General features: G+C 40.8%; 1 protein-coding gene across 1 annotated transcript in view; it reads right to left on the reverse strand.

Moving 5' to 3' along the window:
- Positions 1-291: 291 nt before the first annotated feature.
- Positions 292-17,138, reverse strand: part of CHSY1 (chondroitin sulfate synthase 1) — an 87,892-nt gene continuing 71,045 nt past the window's right edge. Inside the window, exon 3 of the mRNA XM_053581853.1 lies at positions 292-3,197. Within this exon, the coding sequence (XP_053437828.1) occupies positions 1,605-3,197 (1,593 nt within the window). The 3' untranslated portion in view covers positions 292-1,604. The remainder of the gene's footprint in view (positions 3,198-17,138) is intronic.

The following is a 17,138-nucleotide window of genomic DNA, read 5'->3' on the forward strand; positions in this document are numbered from 1 at the left end:
GGCCCAGGAAAGTACATTTGTATCTTGCAGATGGAGCCTGGGCCTGGTTTGAAGACCTTTGTTGGAGCAGTAAGGTGATGAGGAGCAAACAAAGAGCAGTTCATTGTAGGAAAAAATATATGAAAAAGCACTTGAAAATGAGTTTCATTTTACTCCCAACTGCAGCCCACAGACAGTTCCCTCAAAGAAATTGAAAAACTTTAAGAATCCGTGTTTTAAGTTTTTTATCTCCAAATGTAATACAATTCTTCAGCTAAAACAAGAATTAATGAGACAAATGATCCTGAAAAGTACAATAGAAAAATACTGTTCACTGGTTTATTTTTCCAAATGAGCAATAGGCTATTTACAAATAAGCAGATCTCCAATGATGTATATTAAAATGGCAAGTCGATCACTGTTTGAAATCTATATGAAAAAAAATTTATTAAGGCACATTTGATCTGTGAGTTTAAAACAAATTTTCTGGTATAATGACAGATTCATTTCACTTTTGTCCCCCAAACACGTGAGCACCAAAATTGTCAAAGAACACTTAATATTTAGTAAAACAGTAAGAAATGTAAAAATTAAGGGGCGGGGGGAGCACTTTCAAAAGAAAATCTTTGGAGATCAGTTTACTGCAAATAAAACATACTAAAACACACTCCTGATTCACATAAATACTAATGACTAAACGGGTACTCAAGAAATGGCAGAGCTCTGAACCATGGATATTAAATAAATTAAAGGTATTTCAGATACAAAGGCTAAAAAAATAGTAAAGAATGAATACCATCTCCACCAACATCATCACACAGACAGGATGAAATGAATGAACCAAATACATTTTCCCCCAATTTTTTCATTAGGGTATGTTTGTTTTAGCTTACGTACATTAGGTTTATTACAGTAATTCTTTTTTGTCATTCTAAACATTAACGTATTACACTTTAAAAAGACGGGTGAGGAAGAGAAAATATCAAATCTTTCTTAAAATTTAAAGCCAGGTCCACTTAGCCCAAATGAATTCAACAAGAATAGCCATATCTTACTGTGCTTTCCTCTTGCTTTTAAAAACCTACATGACCATGTTGAGTATAGGTGGAAATAATCAATTTTGGAAAGCTCTCCTGAAGATGATGATACAGTTATTATCACATTGCCTTATCTTACAACTGAAACATGAAATGGAGTTTAAAAAAAAATGTTGTAAAAAAGACAAAAGGTAGAATCTGGGAATGTTAACAGTCACAACACAACATTTAGCAGAGTTACAGTGTTTGGTTAACAATAATACTTTGCAGGAACGTTCAGGTTTTCTGTCATGGGATTGTAGCAGAGGGGTCTGAATGGAAAATATACATAAAAAAGTTTTGTTCATCAGGTACATTTCAAGTCAAAATTAAGCAGGTCTGCTACATAATGTTCAGCAAGAAGATGTGTTCAAAGGCCAACATTGATCACATTCTTGTTCAAAAAGCTCAAACTAAATAGAGGGGTCCCATGTAAGAAAACCACTTGTAAAATATACCCTTGTATGGACTTCAAAAACTGATCATACAAAAAATTTTTGAAAAATAAATTAGGTAATTAAAAATGTCTTTTTCCAGCAGAGCTGGATATTAGGCTGTCCTCACTGAGCCATTATTATTGCTGCTTTTACTGTAACTTGGATCATTTTTTTCTAGCCACATTTCAGCCAACTGCTGCGTGGACCCATACGTCGATGCTTTGGACCCCAAACACATCTTGTACTGCTTGGGATCAAGATTGGGATCACAGAAGACAGGATGGTGGACATGGACTACTCCTACTTCTTGGCTTCTAAATGTCTTCAAACCTGCCTGAACAACCTTGTTGAAGAGGTCCACATCCTCCAGCCCCCAGCCTTGGATGGAAACATCAAAGCCACCCACTCGGACAAGATCTCCCTTATAAATACAAGTAATGCCAAACCCATAGTTTCTCCAGAAGCCAGTTTTTTGAGTAAAGGCAAAATGGTTGTCACTGGGAACTTTCCCATTATACACAATCTTTGGGTCATACTGGCTAAAGATGATTGGAAAATATATCTGTTGCCCCAGAACTGTATTTGCTCGACATCGTTGAAGGAATTCTATAGTAAACACAAGGTCAACATCGCAGAAGAAGAGCAAAGACTCATTATTAAATTGGGAAGATCCAACTTCCAGGGCTAGAGCTCTTGAAAACTCTCCAGACACAGGCAAAATCTGCATGTCTGCTTTCGGATACTTAATGCGATAATCTCTCATCAGTTCAACTTGTTTGGCCTTGTCGGGATTGGAGTCAGAATTGAAAAGCAAAACAACGAGCTTGACGTTCTGATTGGGGATAAGACATGTCTTCTCAAAGTTTCCCATAAATCTCACAAACATATCAAAACGTCCAGACAAAGGAATCAATATATTTATCTTTATATCTTTGGGTTCTTTGTGCTCGTTCTTTGACCCAGAGAGCTGAAAAGAAACAAGCTTCTTCAGGGAATTTGAGAGAAAGGACAAAGATCCAGACTCTTGATTGAATTTGTTGGCCAATTCCTTTGCGTCCAATTCCTCGTGTTCCACAAACTGGATCTTGCTGAAAGTCTGCTGTAAATACGCATGCCTCCTCACAGGGACCGTCACTTTCTTCCCTTTGTGCTTTTTGTACAGAAGCAGCAGGTCCAGGATGTACTCGGCTCCGTACATGGGGTTCACCCTACGATATCCGTACTGGATCTCTTTGAAGTCGATTATGCGCCCTCTGGTCTTGGCATTGGCGTTGATCATCTCCATCACCTGCATGACAATGTCGTCCAAGGCTTCCCTCTGGGCGGAGTCCATTCCTCTTCGAGGGGGCTGGCCATCAGCTGCTGAGTACAAATATTTCCCAGTCAGAAACTCCCACTCCAGAATCTCCTCTCGTTGGCGGGCCTGAAACCTCATAAAGGAAGGAGGAATTCCCAGCTGCAGATCTTCCTTATGAACCTCTGTGTTGCTGTATTTGCTCATCAGGACGATTTCTCGGTGGAGCTGTATTGTGCGATGGCGAAGTTCGGCTATCTTGCGGCTGAGCATGTAGCTGTGAAGTCTGTACTGGTAGGGTGGGTTTTTGTTGGGGTGTAATGTGATAGCTCGGTGAATTTTACTGTTATGGAGATCTCTAATGTACCCTTTTTTGTTCTGTTCATAATTCTCATAAAAAAGCTGTTGCATCTGTGGAGGAAAAAAAAAGATTACTAATTTAGTGTTACATGGCTGAGTGCTAGCATACTCTTAAAAAATATCAGATATCTTTCTAAATGGGCCACAGCACAGAAAAGGCCCTGGATAAAGCCCAATGAACAGAACCCTAATGAGAACAGAATTAATAAACTGCTTAAAGAAACAAGAATGCCATCAATAGAGTTGGCCAATATAATTTTGTAGGCAAACAGAATTATGAAGAGTTTTCCCATAATGAAAAAGCAAAAAATTTAGATAACAGTGCCCCAAGTGAGCATGCCTGAATGAGACTGCCACCCTAGTCCCAACACGCCTGCAAGAGAGACCCAAGAGTTAAGGGCCCTCAGTGAAGATGAGAACTATGGACTCTGCAGCTACCCGTCTGTAGGAACAGCTTCCTCCTGATGGGAGTCAGAGGAGAACACCAGAAGCACATGAGCACAGGGTGCTCCACAGGGTGTGCAGTCAGGGTGACCAGGTTCCGCAAAGTCTCTGAAAGCAGCAGGAGTTGAAAACTCTACATGCCTGCTGATCCCCCTGTGGCTGTGGGTGAGGTTCCTGGGGTCTCCAGCACCAGAACTTGGTGCCTAGGGGCACAGCAAATGCTGGCAGAGGGGAAGTGACGCAACACACAGAGCTCATAGTTGTACTAATTCTCCCTCCGTCCTAGGACACAGGCTCAGGGAGAGCATAAGTGTGAGGCCACCAGCCAAGATAGGTTCCCTTAGGTAGAAATGTGTTTAATGCTCAGAACATTCGGGGACGGAGATGCATGTTTTTACAAAGCCTCCTAGAATGAAGAATAATATTTCACAGAAACAAGTTTAGATGTTCAGTAAAAATAACATTTGAGAACTGTATCTGGCAAGTTAGTCCTGTTTTTTTCATTTAAGATTCAGTTTTCTGTTCATATTGTTAGTAGACGATAGAGATGAGATATAGACTAGTTTACTTGCCCTTGGACTGTCATATTTTTGACTTTTCTCCACAGTCACTTCCACTACCATAATAACAGAAAAATATAGAACGGTATATTTATATTCCATTTTCTTTTCTTATAAAATACTATAAGCAACCAATAAATAAGAACAATAAGAGTAAAAAGAAGAGAAATATTGTCAAAGAATGGCTTAAAGAACAAAAAGAGGGAGCTCTGACACTATCCAGTTCTGAGCCGCGCCTCTGTACTGCTCACTCCCTGCTTGTGGAGCTGGAGCCTGCCTAGTCTTAACCTGCCCCTCCCAGACACCTGCGGGGTCTGGTCTTGCAACAGGAGTCAGAAGGGAATTACAATGCCTGCCAAGTGCCGATACTGTTTCTGACCACATGTGAGATGTGGTAGGTGAAATTACCCATAGAAATCATTGCCATATTTTACTACTAAATAGAAAAGCAGTCATGTTTTTTTTTGTTTTTTGGCTGGGGCTGGGATTGAACTCACCACCTCTGGTATATGGGGTCAGCACCCTACTCCTTTGAGCCACAGGCACGGCCCAAAAACAGTTATGTTTTAATGAAGGGGTGGAATAGAGTCCCCCAATCTAGGAGGACAAATAGCGACTCCTACCCTTCTGTGTGCTCATAGGACCAGGGCCTGCAGGGCCACCACACACGATAGGTGTAATACTTGGAAGGTAGAATTCTACATACCTCTTCAGCTGCCTACTACCCTGTTTTCCCGAAAATAAGACCTCCTCCGAAAATAAGACCTACTTGCAGGAAAGATAAGATGTCCCCTGAAAATAAGACCTAGCGCATCTTTGGGAGCACACGTTAAAATAAGACACTGTCTTATTTTTGGGGAAACAGGGTATCAACAACAGGAGAGCAAACCTCCAACTCTTGCTTTAAATGACATAAAGGGAAGATGTAATCTAGGGCTTACTGAGAGAAGGCCAGAAGCAACTGGCTCTGGGACTCCTTCAAGCCCTGGATAGACTGGCCAGATAAAAACTACACTAAGGTAAATGCACTCTCCAAGTTTGGACGACCATGTTAGTTTTTCTTTTTATTATGCTCCATATGTGGGTTACAACAATATTAGTTTAATGAACTTCCTGCCTAAAGCATCCTGGCTGCTCATCTTCCAGCCAGGATGATTCTTGGGGGCAAACTGCAGAGCTACAAGCTGATGAGTGAGTGTAGTCTGATGACTCAAAAAAAGGAAAAGAGCTTTAGAAAATTCTTTGCAAGACTAAAGCTTGAAACAGAGACAGTCATTTCACAGTCCCATTGGGGTACTCCTTGTGCCCCCTCCCCAGTAATAAAGACTTGCCCTTGAGCCTCATAGTGTGCGGGATCCCAGGCTCCAAGCTGTTCTTCCTGTCTTACCAAGGCCAGCCCTTGTAATGGGAATCAAGTAAATGTGCATGACATTGGTGAGGAATGGACCTGAGGACACACCACTGTGAAGGGAGGCTCTGCCACAGTGAGGAAACCACCGATCTATGGGCTGCATAGATCTATGGGCTGCATAACCGAGGACTCATAAAATCATTATTGTCCGCCATGTAATGGAAAGCAAGATAATGATTTTGGCAGGGATTTTATATGTATATATGTTTTAAGTATTTATATTATTTTCATTTCATCTGCTTAAAATTTTCAGAATTTTTACAATGAACATGAAGAATCACAACATTTTTTTGGAGGGGCCCCCAATTTCCAAGAATGTCAATGCACTAAACCATGAATTCTGTTTCCAGAATTGAGAGCTAACTGTGAGCAGGTGCTGTCCCTTGCTCTGCCCCACAGCTGGCTTTGTGCTGTCGGTCTCGTTTCCTCGTGTGTCTCAGATCTTTCTTTCTGACCCCACTGTTTGTGCCTCAGCCTCTCTGTGGGTCTCCTTGCAGAATTGTTTTTCTCTCCTCAATTTCATTCTCAAGACAGTAGCTAAAATGTTTTTCTTAGGATATATGTAAACTGGAAACCTACGGCTGAATAGGAGTTATAGAACTTACATGATTTTTTTCCCTTTTCCTAAATATAGGTGACATCTCAACAACTCTGGAGTAGGGGACACCAACCACTACACAACTGAAAACCCACAGTTAACTTCTGACTGCCCAAAAACTTAATACCCCACTAATACCCTACTATACTGACTTGTAAGCCTTACTGATAACAGTCAACACACATTTTGTGTGCTGTATGTATTATCTGCTGTAGTCTCTTACAATAATGTAAGCTAGAGAAAAGAAAATGGTATTGGGCAGCGCCTGTGGCTCAAAGGGGTAAGGCGCCGGCCCCATATGCCGGAGGTGGCGGGTTCAAACACAGCCCCGGCCAAAAACTGCAAAAAAAAAACAAAAAAACAAAAAAGAAAACAGTATTAAGAAAATCATAAAAGAAAATACTCTGACAGCACTGTACTGTATTTACCAATACCATAAGTTTACATCTTCTCTTTACAAGATGACTTATTCCTCTGAAATGGGGGCAACCACAGCTGCAGACCTCACTCTACAGTACTTAACAACAAATTCAAAATTTTCTTGTAATGTCATGACTTTTCTCTGCTTTTTGGGAGCACTTCCAGCATCACCAGTGGCACTTTGTATGGATTCCGTGGTGGTCATCGAGGTTTATAGTATTGCACTATATGATGAAAAATACTCAAGAACTAGGAGAAACCACTTTTTAACTGTAAAACTCCATTTGCTGGGGAGACAGACTGCTCATGCAGAGATGATTAGCATTACACAGTATTTGATGCGGATATTAGATATTCACCACTAGAACTCACATAGCAACAGGTGGTGGGCAAAGAATTGTTAGAGTAGCATAGCGTGCAGTACTAGAGTTACTTTATGCAGTTATGACTTGGTACTATATCTTTACATTTGTTTATACTGCTCGTAACTATGAATTGTGCCATCTGTGTTGGTCTGTTTTGTTTTGATAAATTTTATTTTTTTATAATAGATTTGTGTATATTTTATGATAATAATAAAATAGTGTCTAGTATCTACAAATATTTTATGAATTCATGACATATCTAACCTTTTCTTAATTTTTTTCATATTTCCAAGCTTTACAGTTCATCTTCAAGTTTCTCTAAATTGTTGCAAATCTCCAATAAATTATGAAATGTATTTGTTGAAAAAAAAAATGATGTATAAGCAGATCTGTACAGTTCAACCCTGTGTTGCAAGAGCATCTGTATCTGTACCTCTAAAGAGCATAAATATTAAAAGGAATAAAAATCTAAAGACTCAGAGAGGAGACACAGCAGATGAGATGCCCCCAAATCCTAGGAAGATGGGGACTGATATCTAATAGCCTGCTCTGGGGAGTAAGCCAATTCACCTGCCAGAGCCCCTGGAGGATACCTGGCTGGGAGAGGCAGAGGCGAGGCCAAGTGTGGACCACAGGAAGACTGGGAGAATTGGGAAAATGGAGAAGCAGGATCTGGAACTCCCACCCTGTACAGCCAGGGACCACTGTTCCTCACAACTCCCACAGGGCAAGGGGTAAAGGTGGGTGTGAGGGGATGGAGACCCAGCATCCTCACAGACACGCTTCAAGTTATTTTGCCATCTAGATGGTGAGACTTTTGCTAAAACTCATGTGAGACTGCCAATTGTTGTAACTAAATTAAGATTAACTAGCAGCAAAAACTGAAGGTTCCATCATTTACAGTAGTTATTCTGTTATTTTCCCTTACTCCTCTGGGGTTATTTCCTGATAACACATAACTCTGAGGTTCAGTATTTACAGAAATTAAACCTACTAGGTAGGAATGAGGGGCAAATTTGAAAACAAATTTTAGTCTTTAGCAGGACCCTCATCCCCCATTTCCCACCTGCCTCCCCACTCCCCATCCCAAGCAGGAAAGGGGAAGTCTTTTCTGGGTCAAAAAAACAGTCCCACAGATGTATCAACAAAAAGTTGGATCATCACAGCAAAGACAGCAGTTTGAAAAACCTCAACAGAGTTTCCACTCAGCTTTACAACGCTTTACTCCTCAATGATGATCCACAGCCAAGGAGCACCAAGGGGTAGAAAAGGGGGCCAATGGGAAGATGGAGAAAAAAGAAAAACAAAAATCAACCCCAGCAACTTGGGAGGCTGAGGAAAGAGGATAACTTGAGCCCAAGAGTCTGAGGTTGCTATGACCTATGAAGCCACGGCACTCTATCCAGGGTGACACAGTAAGACGTTCTCTCAAAATAAATGAAAACAAAAGCCCTGGCAGAAACAGAAACAATGTGGGAAGGAAAACTCAACAACAAAAACAAAAACCAGAACTACAATTTATTCTAATAGGAGATACTGCATCCATGAAACAAAAACAGAACACTATAAAAAAAATAAAAAAATAGGCTGGGTGCAGTGACTCATTCCCGTGAGCATTTTGGGAGGTCGGAACAGGCAGATTGCTTGAGCTCAGGAGTTTCAGACCAGCCTGAGCAAGAGCGAGACCCTCTCTCTAAAAATTGCGCCTGTGGGGCGGTGCCTGTGGCTCAGTGAGTAGGGCGCTGGCCTCATATGCCGAGGATGGTAGGTTCAAACCCAGCCCGGGCTGAACTGCAACAACAAAAAAAAAATAGCCGGGTGTTGTGGCAGGCTCCTGTAGCCCCAGCTGCTCAGGAGGCTGAGGCAAGAGAATCTCATAAGCCCAAGAGCTGGAGGTTGCTGTGAGCCGTGTGACGCCACGGCACTCTACCGAGGGCAGTAAAGTGAGACTCTGTCTCTACAAAAAAAAAAAAAAAAAAATTAAAAAATAAATTTGGGCAGTAAAGTGAGACTCTGTCTCTACAAAAAAAAATAAAAAAATAAATTGCCAGGCGTTGTGGTGGGCGCCTGTAGTCCCAGCAACTCAGGAGGCTGAGGCAAGAAAATCACATAAGCCCAAGAGCTGGAGGTTGCTGTGAGCCGTGTAACGCCATGGCACTCTACTGAGGGCAGTAAAAAGAGACTCTGTCTCTACGAAAAAAAAAAAAAAAATTGCCAGGCGTTGTGGTGGGCGCCTGTAGTCCCAGCTACTCAGGAGGCTGAGGCAAGAGAACTGCTTGAGCCCAAGAGTTAGAAGTTGCTGTGAACTATGATGGCATGGCATCTACCCCAGGGTGACTGAGTGAGACTGTCTCAAAAAAAAAAAAAAAAAAAAAAAAAAAATCAGAAAATAACCAAAACCAAAACTCTTGAAACTAAACATAAAACAGCAAAACAAAAAAGCAAATAGCAGGAGAGGAAAGTATTCATTATAGAAAAACAATGTACCTAGAAGAGAAAACAACAATATATAAAAAATGTGGCTGGTGCGGTGGTCAGACCTGTAATCCTACTAGTTTGGGAGGCTGAGGTGGGAGGATTGTTTGAAGTCAGGAGTTTAACACCAGCCTTGGAAAAACAGGGAGACACAGTCTCCACAAAGAAAAATTTAAAAGTGACCCAAGTGTGGTGACAGTCGTCTGTAGTCCCAGTTACTCAGGAAGCTGAGCCAGGAGGATCGCCTGAGCCCAAGATTTTGAGGTTATAATGAGCTATGATCACAGCACTGCATTCCAGCTTGGAAGACAAAGCAAGACCCTGTCTCTAAAAATAAACAAATAAATAAAATTTAAAAAATTAAAGAAAGAAAACATAAAGTTAAGTCTACGCCCAGACTTGGTGGTGGCCCCTGCATAGTCCCAAATGATTTACTAAGCAGACTTACCAATATTGTCACAATATAAAACAATTTTTGGACAAAGAAGCTACCTACCTAATAGACTAGAGGGAGTACATACTTGTAATGATTTTTGTGTGTGTGTGTGTGTGACAGAGTTTCACTTTGTCACCTTTGGGGCATCACAGCTCACAGCAACCTCAAACTCTTGGGCTTAAATGAGTCTCTTGCCTCAGCCTCCCGAGTAGCTGGGACTATAGGTGTCTGCCATAATGCCCAGCTTTTTTTTTTTTTTTTTTTATCCCCACCTATTTTTAAGATGGGATCTTGCTCTTGCTTAGGCTGGTCTCAAACCTGTGAACTCAGGGCAATCTGCCTGCCTCAGCCTCCCAGAGTGCTAGGATTATAGGCATAAGCCACCATGCCCAGCCTACCTGTAATGATCCTAACAAAAATCTAAATAAATGTCAAGGAAATAATTCCCTTTCTATCTTTTTTTTTGGTAGAGACAGAGTCTCACTTTATGGCCCTCAGTAGAGTGCCGTGGCCTCACACAGCTCACAGCAACCTCCAACTCCTGGGCTTAAGCGATTCTCTTGCCTCAGCCTCCCAAGTAGCTGGGACTACAGGCGCCCGCCACAACGCCCGGCTATTAATAATTCCCTTTCTAAAAGAAGGTAACAAGGGCATAAGCAACAGGTGAGAAGGGTGTGTACCCCAACCTTAAGAGGAGTGTAGGTGATGCCAAGGCAGCCCCAAATCAGTTTCAGATGGCCCACTTTAGTCAGCACAGTGCCCTCAATTTCTGTGCAAGTTTTATTGTAAATGGCTCTGGTATAGAGGTGGGAACCCTTTCCTTTGCATTGTCCTTAGTGTGGTAAGATGGTGATGAAGAGGGGGAAATCAAATATGTTCTTTAGATTTCAGGGAAAACCTTTAAAATTAAGAACAAGGATTATAAAGTGTAATTCAAAGTAAAAATGTCTATGAGATATTATGGCTGGATTAGGAGAGAAATCCAGAATTCACAGGTAATTTCTGAAATGCAGGTGGGAGGGAAACCCAGGAGAAGCTCCAGAGCTTGCCTCTGCCCTGACCCCATCTCACCAGGCTCCAGCCAGCCAGGCCTCCGGGGCTCAGTGCTCCAAGGGTGCAGTGCTACCTACCCAGGGCCCTCCACCACCCTTTCACCTCTACCCTGGTCACCATTCCCATCAGATCACATCAAGAGATATCAGTGTTTTCGGATGTGATCTCTGCCATTGCTATATTTCTGCCATTTGTATGATTTTGGAATCCTTTGCAAAGTTTTCCTCAAATTACCTTATTGCCTTTGTTTTTACCCTCAGAAATTTTTAGTGTCTCTGCTGTGATTTGATTTTTTTTCCCATTCCCTACCCCTTTTCCTTAAGGATGTCTGACTGTATTTAAGAAGGCATGTTAAGAAGGAATATGGTGGGTGAGATGAAACACATTTTGTTCTTAGGCTTGTAAACAAAAAGTGGTTGGTCATTAAGCTCAACACCTATTTTCCCTCTTTCCCTTATGGCTAATTAGATGCTCACCACAAGGTAGTCATTAAGCAGGTAGGATGCAGGTGAGATTTTACTTCTGCACTGCAGGCAATTTCCTGGACTCAATAGGTCTGAAGTCTCTGCTCTTTAGGAAATATTAATATAATCATGTGACTAAATCAAGTGTTCAGTAATTTTCTGGTAATAGAAATAAAGCTATTATTTCTCTGGATGAAAATTTAGAATATAACATTTTTAAGAATAAAGGTTAACAAATAAGACTGTATGTTAGAGGCATTTATTGCTTTTCTGCTACAAATAAATTTTAAGACCTTGAACAAGCCACTTGAACTTGTCAGGTCTCAAGTCTTCTCATTTATAGAATGACTGTATTGTACTAGGTACTCTTTCAAGGTGAAGGACACAAAGCTCTTATATGACCATGTCAGAACCAGCCATGCCCTCTAAAGCATCCCTGAGGTTCTTCTGCTGCCCGGTCCTGACATGGCTGCAGCTGCAGCAGTAGGTCACCTTCCCAAGTAAAACTATATATGAGACATGATGGGTAGTAACTCATCCCTATTAACCGTCTCCATCCTATAAAAACAAAACTCAAGTCCTTCTATAAAACAAAGTAAGAACATAAACTCATAATAGTTCATTTTAGTAATTCCAGGAGTAACAAATTACAAATTTAGTAATTCCAGGAGTATTGTTTTTGTTAACAAAGAATATTTTGAATAGCACCAAATTTAGCATTTAAGAGGATTTTATTGGGCGACGCCTGTGGCTCAAGGAGTAGGGCACCGGTCCCATATGCCAGAGTTGGCGGGTTCAAACCCACCCCTGGCCAAAAACCACAAAAAAAAAAAAAAAAAAAAAAAGAGGATTTTATTATCATGAAGTATTTGAATAATCCATAATTTGGCACATTATGTAAAAGAATATTATAAAACACAAAGATAAAAGATACCGCAGGAGTCTGAGGCAGGAGAGGATTGCTTGAACCCAGGAGTTTGAGGTTGCTGTGAGCTATGCTGATGCCTGAACAACAGAGTCAACACACACAACTATTAATAATCACCTAATTATTCCTTGCTTAAAATAAACAAGCAAACAGAAAAAACTTCCTAAACACCTTTTTAAGAAGCATATAGAAGTACTGATGGTTTCATTTAATTTCCTCTATCCATCAAAGAAATCTTTAATCTTTATTCCACACTCTTTAACTCCAATAAAGCCACCTCCCTGACTGTGAGATGTTTTAGGACCCTGTGTCATTCTACGGCAAATCTGAGAGGGGCTAATACCAAGGTCACGCTATTCCCAGGAATTTACAGCCCAGCTGGGAATAACCATCAACTACCCACATCTAATCTGCAGTTAACAAATACCTCCCATGGTCTTCATTAGCAAATGTTCTTGTCCTTTCCCAGGAAAGCCAACATTCTCATTAAGTCCTCTTTCCCATTAACTGTTTACGTTACTGTCCTTCATTATATACACCGTGTGACCACATCAACAGGCAATCATTGCTGTGGATGGACAATTTCTCATTCAGGTTTATGCTGTGTTTCAATTCATTACAGAGGATTTGTTTTCTTATCCTTCTGTCCTGAAAAACTCGTTCAAAGAAAATATGGGTTGTCTAATGTCAAGAGACCATAAGTATTGGTGGTTTTAATAGCCAAAGTCACCAGTTTTTACATATTTAAATTAACCTTCTCATATGCCTTCAGGTAGGGTTTCCAGATAATTTACTATCCAAAGCAGGACATGTTGAAGTGAAAGAATGGGTCTGTTAATAATTAGGCCAAGACCACCAGCACAAACTGGGCCTGTCAGAGGCCTTCAGGACCTAAGTTTATCCTACAACTCCCTATTAGGTCGCTCTTAATTAGTTTTGCACAGGCTTTGCCAATTTTCATCCAATTAAGTTCAAGATGGTTCTTTGTATTTTAAAGATGCCATTCAATAAACTAAAATTTTCATGGGAATTAAGCTGGGACTTTAGTGGTAAAAAATAAGAATTATATAAATGAGTCTTGAATGGTAAGTGTTCCATTCTGAAATCTAAACACCTTTTAGAGAAGCGTGACCCCCTTCAAAATAATTGAGAATTAAGCTTGACAAAGTAAAAACAAAAGCTACTGGTAGTAATTTAAGCCTTCAGTATAAGACAATGAGTGATCAAGCTGGAAAAGATTTTGTAAGTGAACATTTCAAGTTTTGAATAATCATCAGCAGCAAAAGGGTAGGAGATCCCTTATCTGAAGCCAGTAAACTGTGTCTATACCCCATCTGTGCCCTCTGTAAATATCTAACTGGAGCAGTCACTTGAGCACTCCATTTCTTTTTTTTAATCAAGCTGCTAATGTGGCAGCATTGTGCAGAATGAAGATAGGCAGAACTATCTTTGAACAAAGTCCTGTGCAAATGTGGCACCAAATATTTACTGAACACTCATGTGAAAGGCAATGTACCAGGCAGTGAAAATCCTAAAGGCCACATACAAAGAAATAAAAAGTGCACATAAGATACAGCAGGTGAGTGCCTGGCACTGTGGGCCTGCCAAAGAAGGACATCTAAGAAGGGCCTCTGTCCAAAGCTGTGTTCCTAAAACCTGGCTCCCTCAAGGGCCAGGGTCATGCCCCCTCAGCGTTCTCCCCTACTCCAGGCAGTTGCCACACTGACACAAAACATCTCCATGTGTTAAAATGGTGTAAGCTGTAGTGTAGGAGACCACCAAAAACCACATCAAAACTAAAAACAAGCTTACTGGGGCAAGATGGGTGTAGGGCAAAGGGGGCAGAAATGGGGGGCAAGGTGTGGTGAGAGCAAAAGGGAAGCCAGAGATCTGGCTAGTTTGTGGAAAAGTCTCCTAACATGTAAGTGTTATCAACCAGTCCAATGAGAAAAAGAGACAGAAACAGGGAGGAAAGAGAGAAAAGGGGAGAAAGTAAGGGAAAGAAGGGACAAGAAAAGAGAAAAAGTGATGTAAGCCAAAATAAATCAATGGGCCAAATATGATCTACAAGTTCATTCCCTGCTGGGACTCTTTTTGACCTATACCTGATGTGTTGTAGAATCTCATTCTGTATAAGGGCATTTAAAATGTCTTTTAAATTTAATAGCATCTAATCAAGTAATAGCTTACTAAAAAAAAAAAAAAAAAAAAAAAAAGGCCAACTAACCCCCTGAAGATTGAGGCAGCGTGTGGATGAGGAAGGCTGAAGAGCTGGACAGCTGATGGAGATGCCAGGTCAGGGCAGGGAGGCCAGCAAGTGAGGGGAATGGGAGTACTCCCAGCCCCAAAGTGGAGCAACTATTTCAGAAGCCCAGCAGTGTGTACCACACTGTAGGTACATTTTAATGCAACACCGATGCATTAAAATCAGAACTGTCAGTATTCCCATACTTTGCACAGAGTACAGCATGTGTGTGTGGGGTGCTGAATGTCATGGTTTTGATGCCTCGGTTTTCAGTGCCATCCTTGCAGATTTGCTGACGCCTGCCACCATCTCCAGTGCATGTTAGGTCTGAGGGGGGAGTCTCACTTTGCAGTTACCTCATAGAGGCACGAGTTCCTTAAGGTTCCTTTCACAAAAGCGTAAGAAAAACTTTGCTGGAGAAATGAGTAGGGAAAGGAAAGGGAGTGGAGAGGGGCGTGCAGCTATTAAAGCTTAAATTCCATAATGTCAAGTCCCGAAGTAAGTAATGCAGATAGTTTTCAAAACATAGGCAAGCAACAAAAGCAAATACAATGGAGAAAAGATAAGCTTTTCAATAAATGGTGCTGGGGCAACTGGACACCCACATGAGAACAAAATCTAGACACAGACCTTACCACCCCCCTTCACAAGAATTACCTCAACATGGATGACAAACCTAAATGCAAAAAACAAAAATGTGAAAGAAAACAGGAGGAAATCTAGATTAAAGTCATCACCAAAAACATGATTCATGGGAAAATTGATTAAACCAGACTTTGTTAAAATTAAAAACTTCCGCGCATAAAAAACAGTGTCAGGAAAATGAGAGGGTAAGTCACGAAGTGGGAGAAAATATTTGCAGACTTATCAGGTAAGAGATTTATCCAAAACGTACAAAGAACTCATAAGATTCAACTATAAGAAAACAAACAACACAATTGAAAAGTGATGGGCGGCGCCGGTGGCTCAAGGAGTAGGGTGCTGGTCCCATATGCCGGAGGTGGCGGGTTCAAACCCAGCCCTGGCCAAAAAAAAAAAAAGAAAAGTGACCAAAGACCTTAACAGATACCTCACCAAAGATAAAAGGATGGCCAAAAGCATAGGAAAAGAAATCATAAGTAATTGGGGAAATTCAAATTAAAATAACAGTGAAATGCCACGATATACCTATTAGAATGGCCTTAACCCAGAACAGTGACACCAACTGTCAGCAAAGATGTGGAGCAACAAGAACTCTCACCGCTGGAAGGAATGTAAGATGGTATATTCTCTTTGGAAGACAATTTGGCAGTTTATTATGATGCTAAACAAACTCTCATAATCCAAAAATTCCTCTTTATAATCCTAAAACTGTGCTCCTTGATATTTTCCCCCAAAGAGAAAATATATGTCCACACAAAAACCTGCATATGGATGTTTACAGCAGTTTTATTCATTACTACCAAACCCAGAAGCAACTAAGATGCCCTCCAGTCAGTACAATGATAGATCAACTGCAGTACATGCCCATAATAGAGTATTATTCAGCATTTAAAAAAGAGCTATCAAGCCATGAAGACATGGAGGAAACTTCAATACACATTACTAAAGAAGCCAGTTGGAAAGGATATGTACTATATGATTCTAACTACACCACATTATTTTTAAAAGGGCAAAACTATGGAGACGGTAAAAAAAAAAAAAAATCAGTGGTTGCCAGGTTTAAAAGGGAAGGAAGAGGGGTACAGTGGCTCACACCTGTAATCCTAGCACTCTTGGAGAATCAGGAGTTAAGAGATCTGCCTCAGGAAGCGCAAGACACCCAGCCCTCCCTACCCCCCATTCCCTCTACAAAAAATATAAAAAATTAGCAAGGTATGGTGGCCTGCAGGAGGCAGAAAGACTGCTTGCGCCCAGGAGTTTGAGGTTGCTGTGAGCTGTGATGAACGACCCCACTGCAGTCTAACTGGGGCAAACAGTGAGACTCTTACTCAAAAAAAAAAAAAAAAAAAGAGGGAAGGAAGGAGAAACAGGAAAGAGGATTTTTATGGCAGTGCAACTATTCTGAGGATATATATTGTTATAAATTCTACAATTTTAATGTAAACTATGGACTCTGGTGACAAGGACATGTCAATGTAGGTTCACTGACGGTAACACTTTAGTGCAGGACTGTCAATAGGTGGAGGTTTAGGGTGTGTGAGAGGGGGTATTTGGAAACTGTACATTCTGCTCAATTTTACAGTGAACCCAAAATAGCCTCAAAAAGTAAAAGTTTTATTTTTGTTTTTTAAAAAACTCTTTTGTTTTTGAGACAGAGTCTCTGTTGCCCAGGCCACAGTGTAGTGGTCTCACCATAGTTCACTGTAGCTTTAAATCCCAGGCTCAAGTGATCCTCTTGCCTCAGTCTCCCAAGTTGCTGGGACTACAGGAATGAGCTACTAAGCCTGGATAGATAAAAGTTTTTTTTATTTTTTATTTTTTTTAAGACAACTTATTAGGGGAAAAAAATCCTCAAATTTTCTACATTAATATAACAAAAGTAAGTACCCGAAAAAGGCCAAAATGTTTTATTACAAGTTGTGTCTTTAAAACCTCCCTCACTCTCTGTGGG

This window comes from Nycticebus coucang, chromosome 2 (assembly GCF_027406575.1).
Source record: "Nycticebus coucang isolate mNycCou1 chromosome 2, mNycCou1.pri, whole genome shotgun sequence".
NCBI lineage: Eukaryota > Metazoa > Chordata > Mammalia > Primates > Lorisidae > Nycticebus > Nycticebus coucang.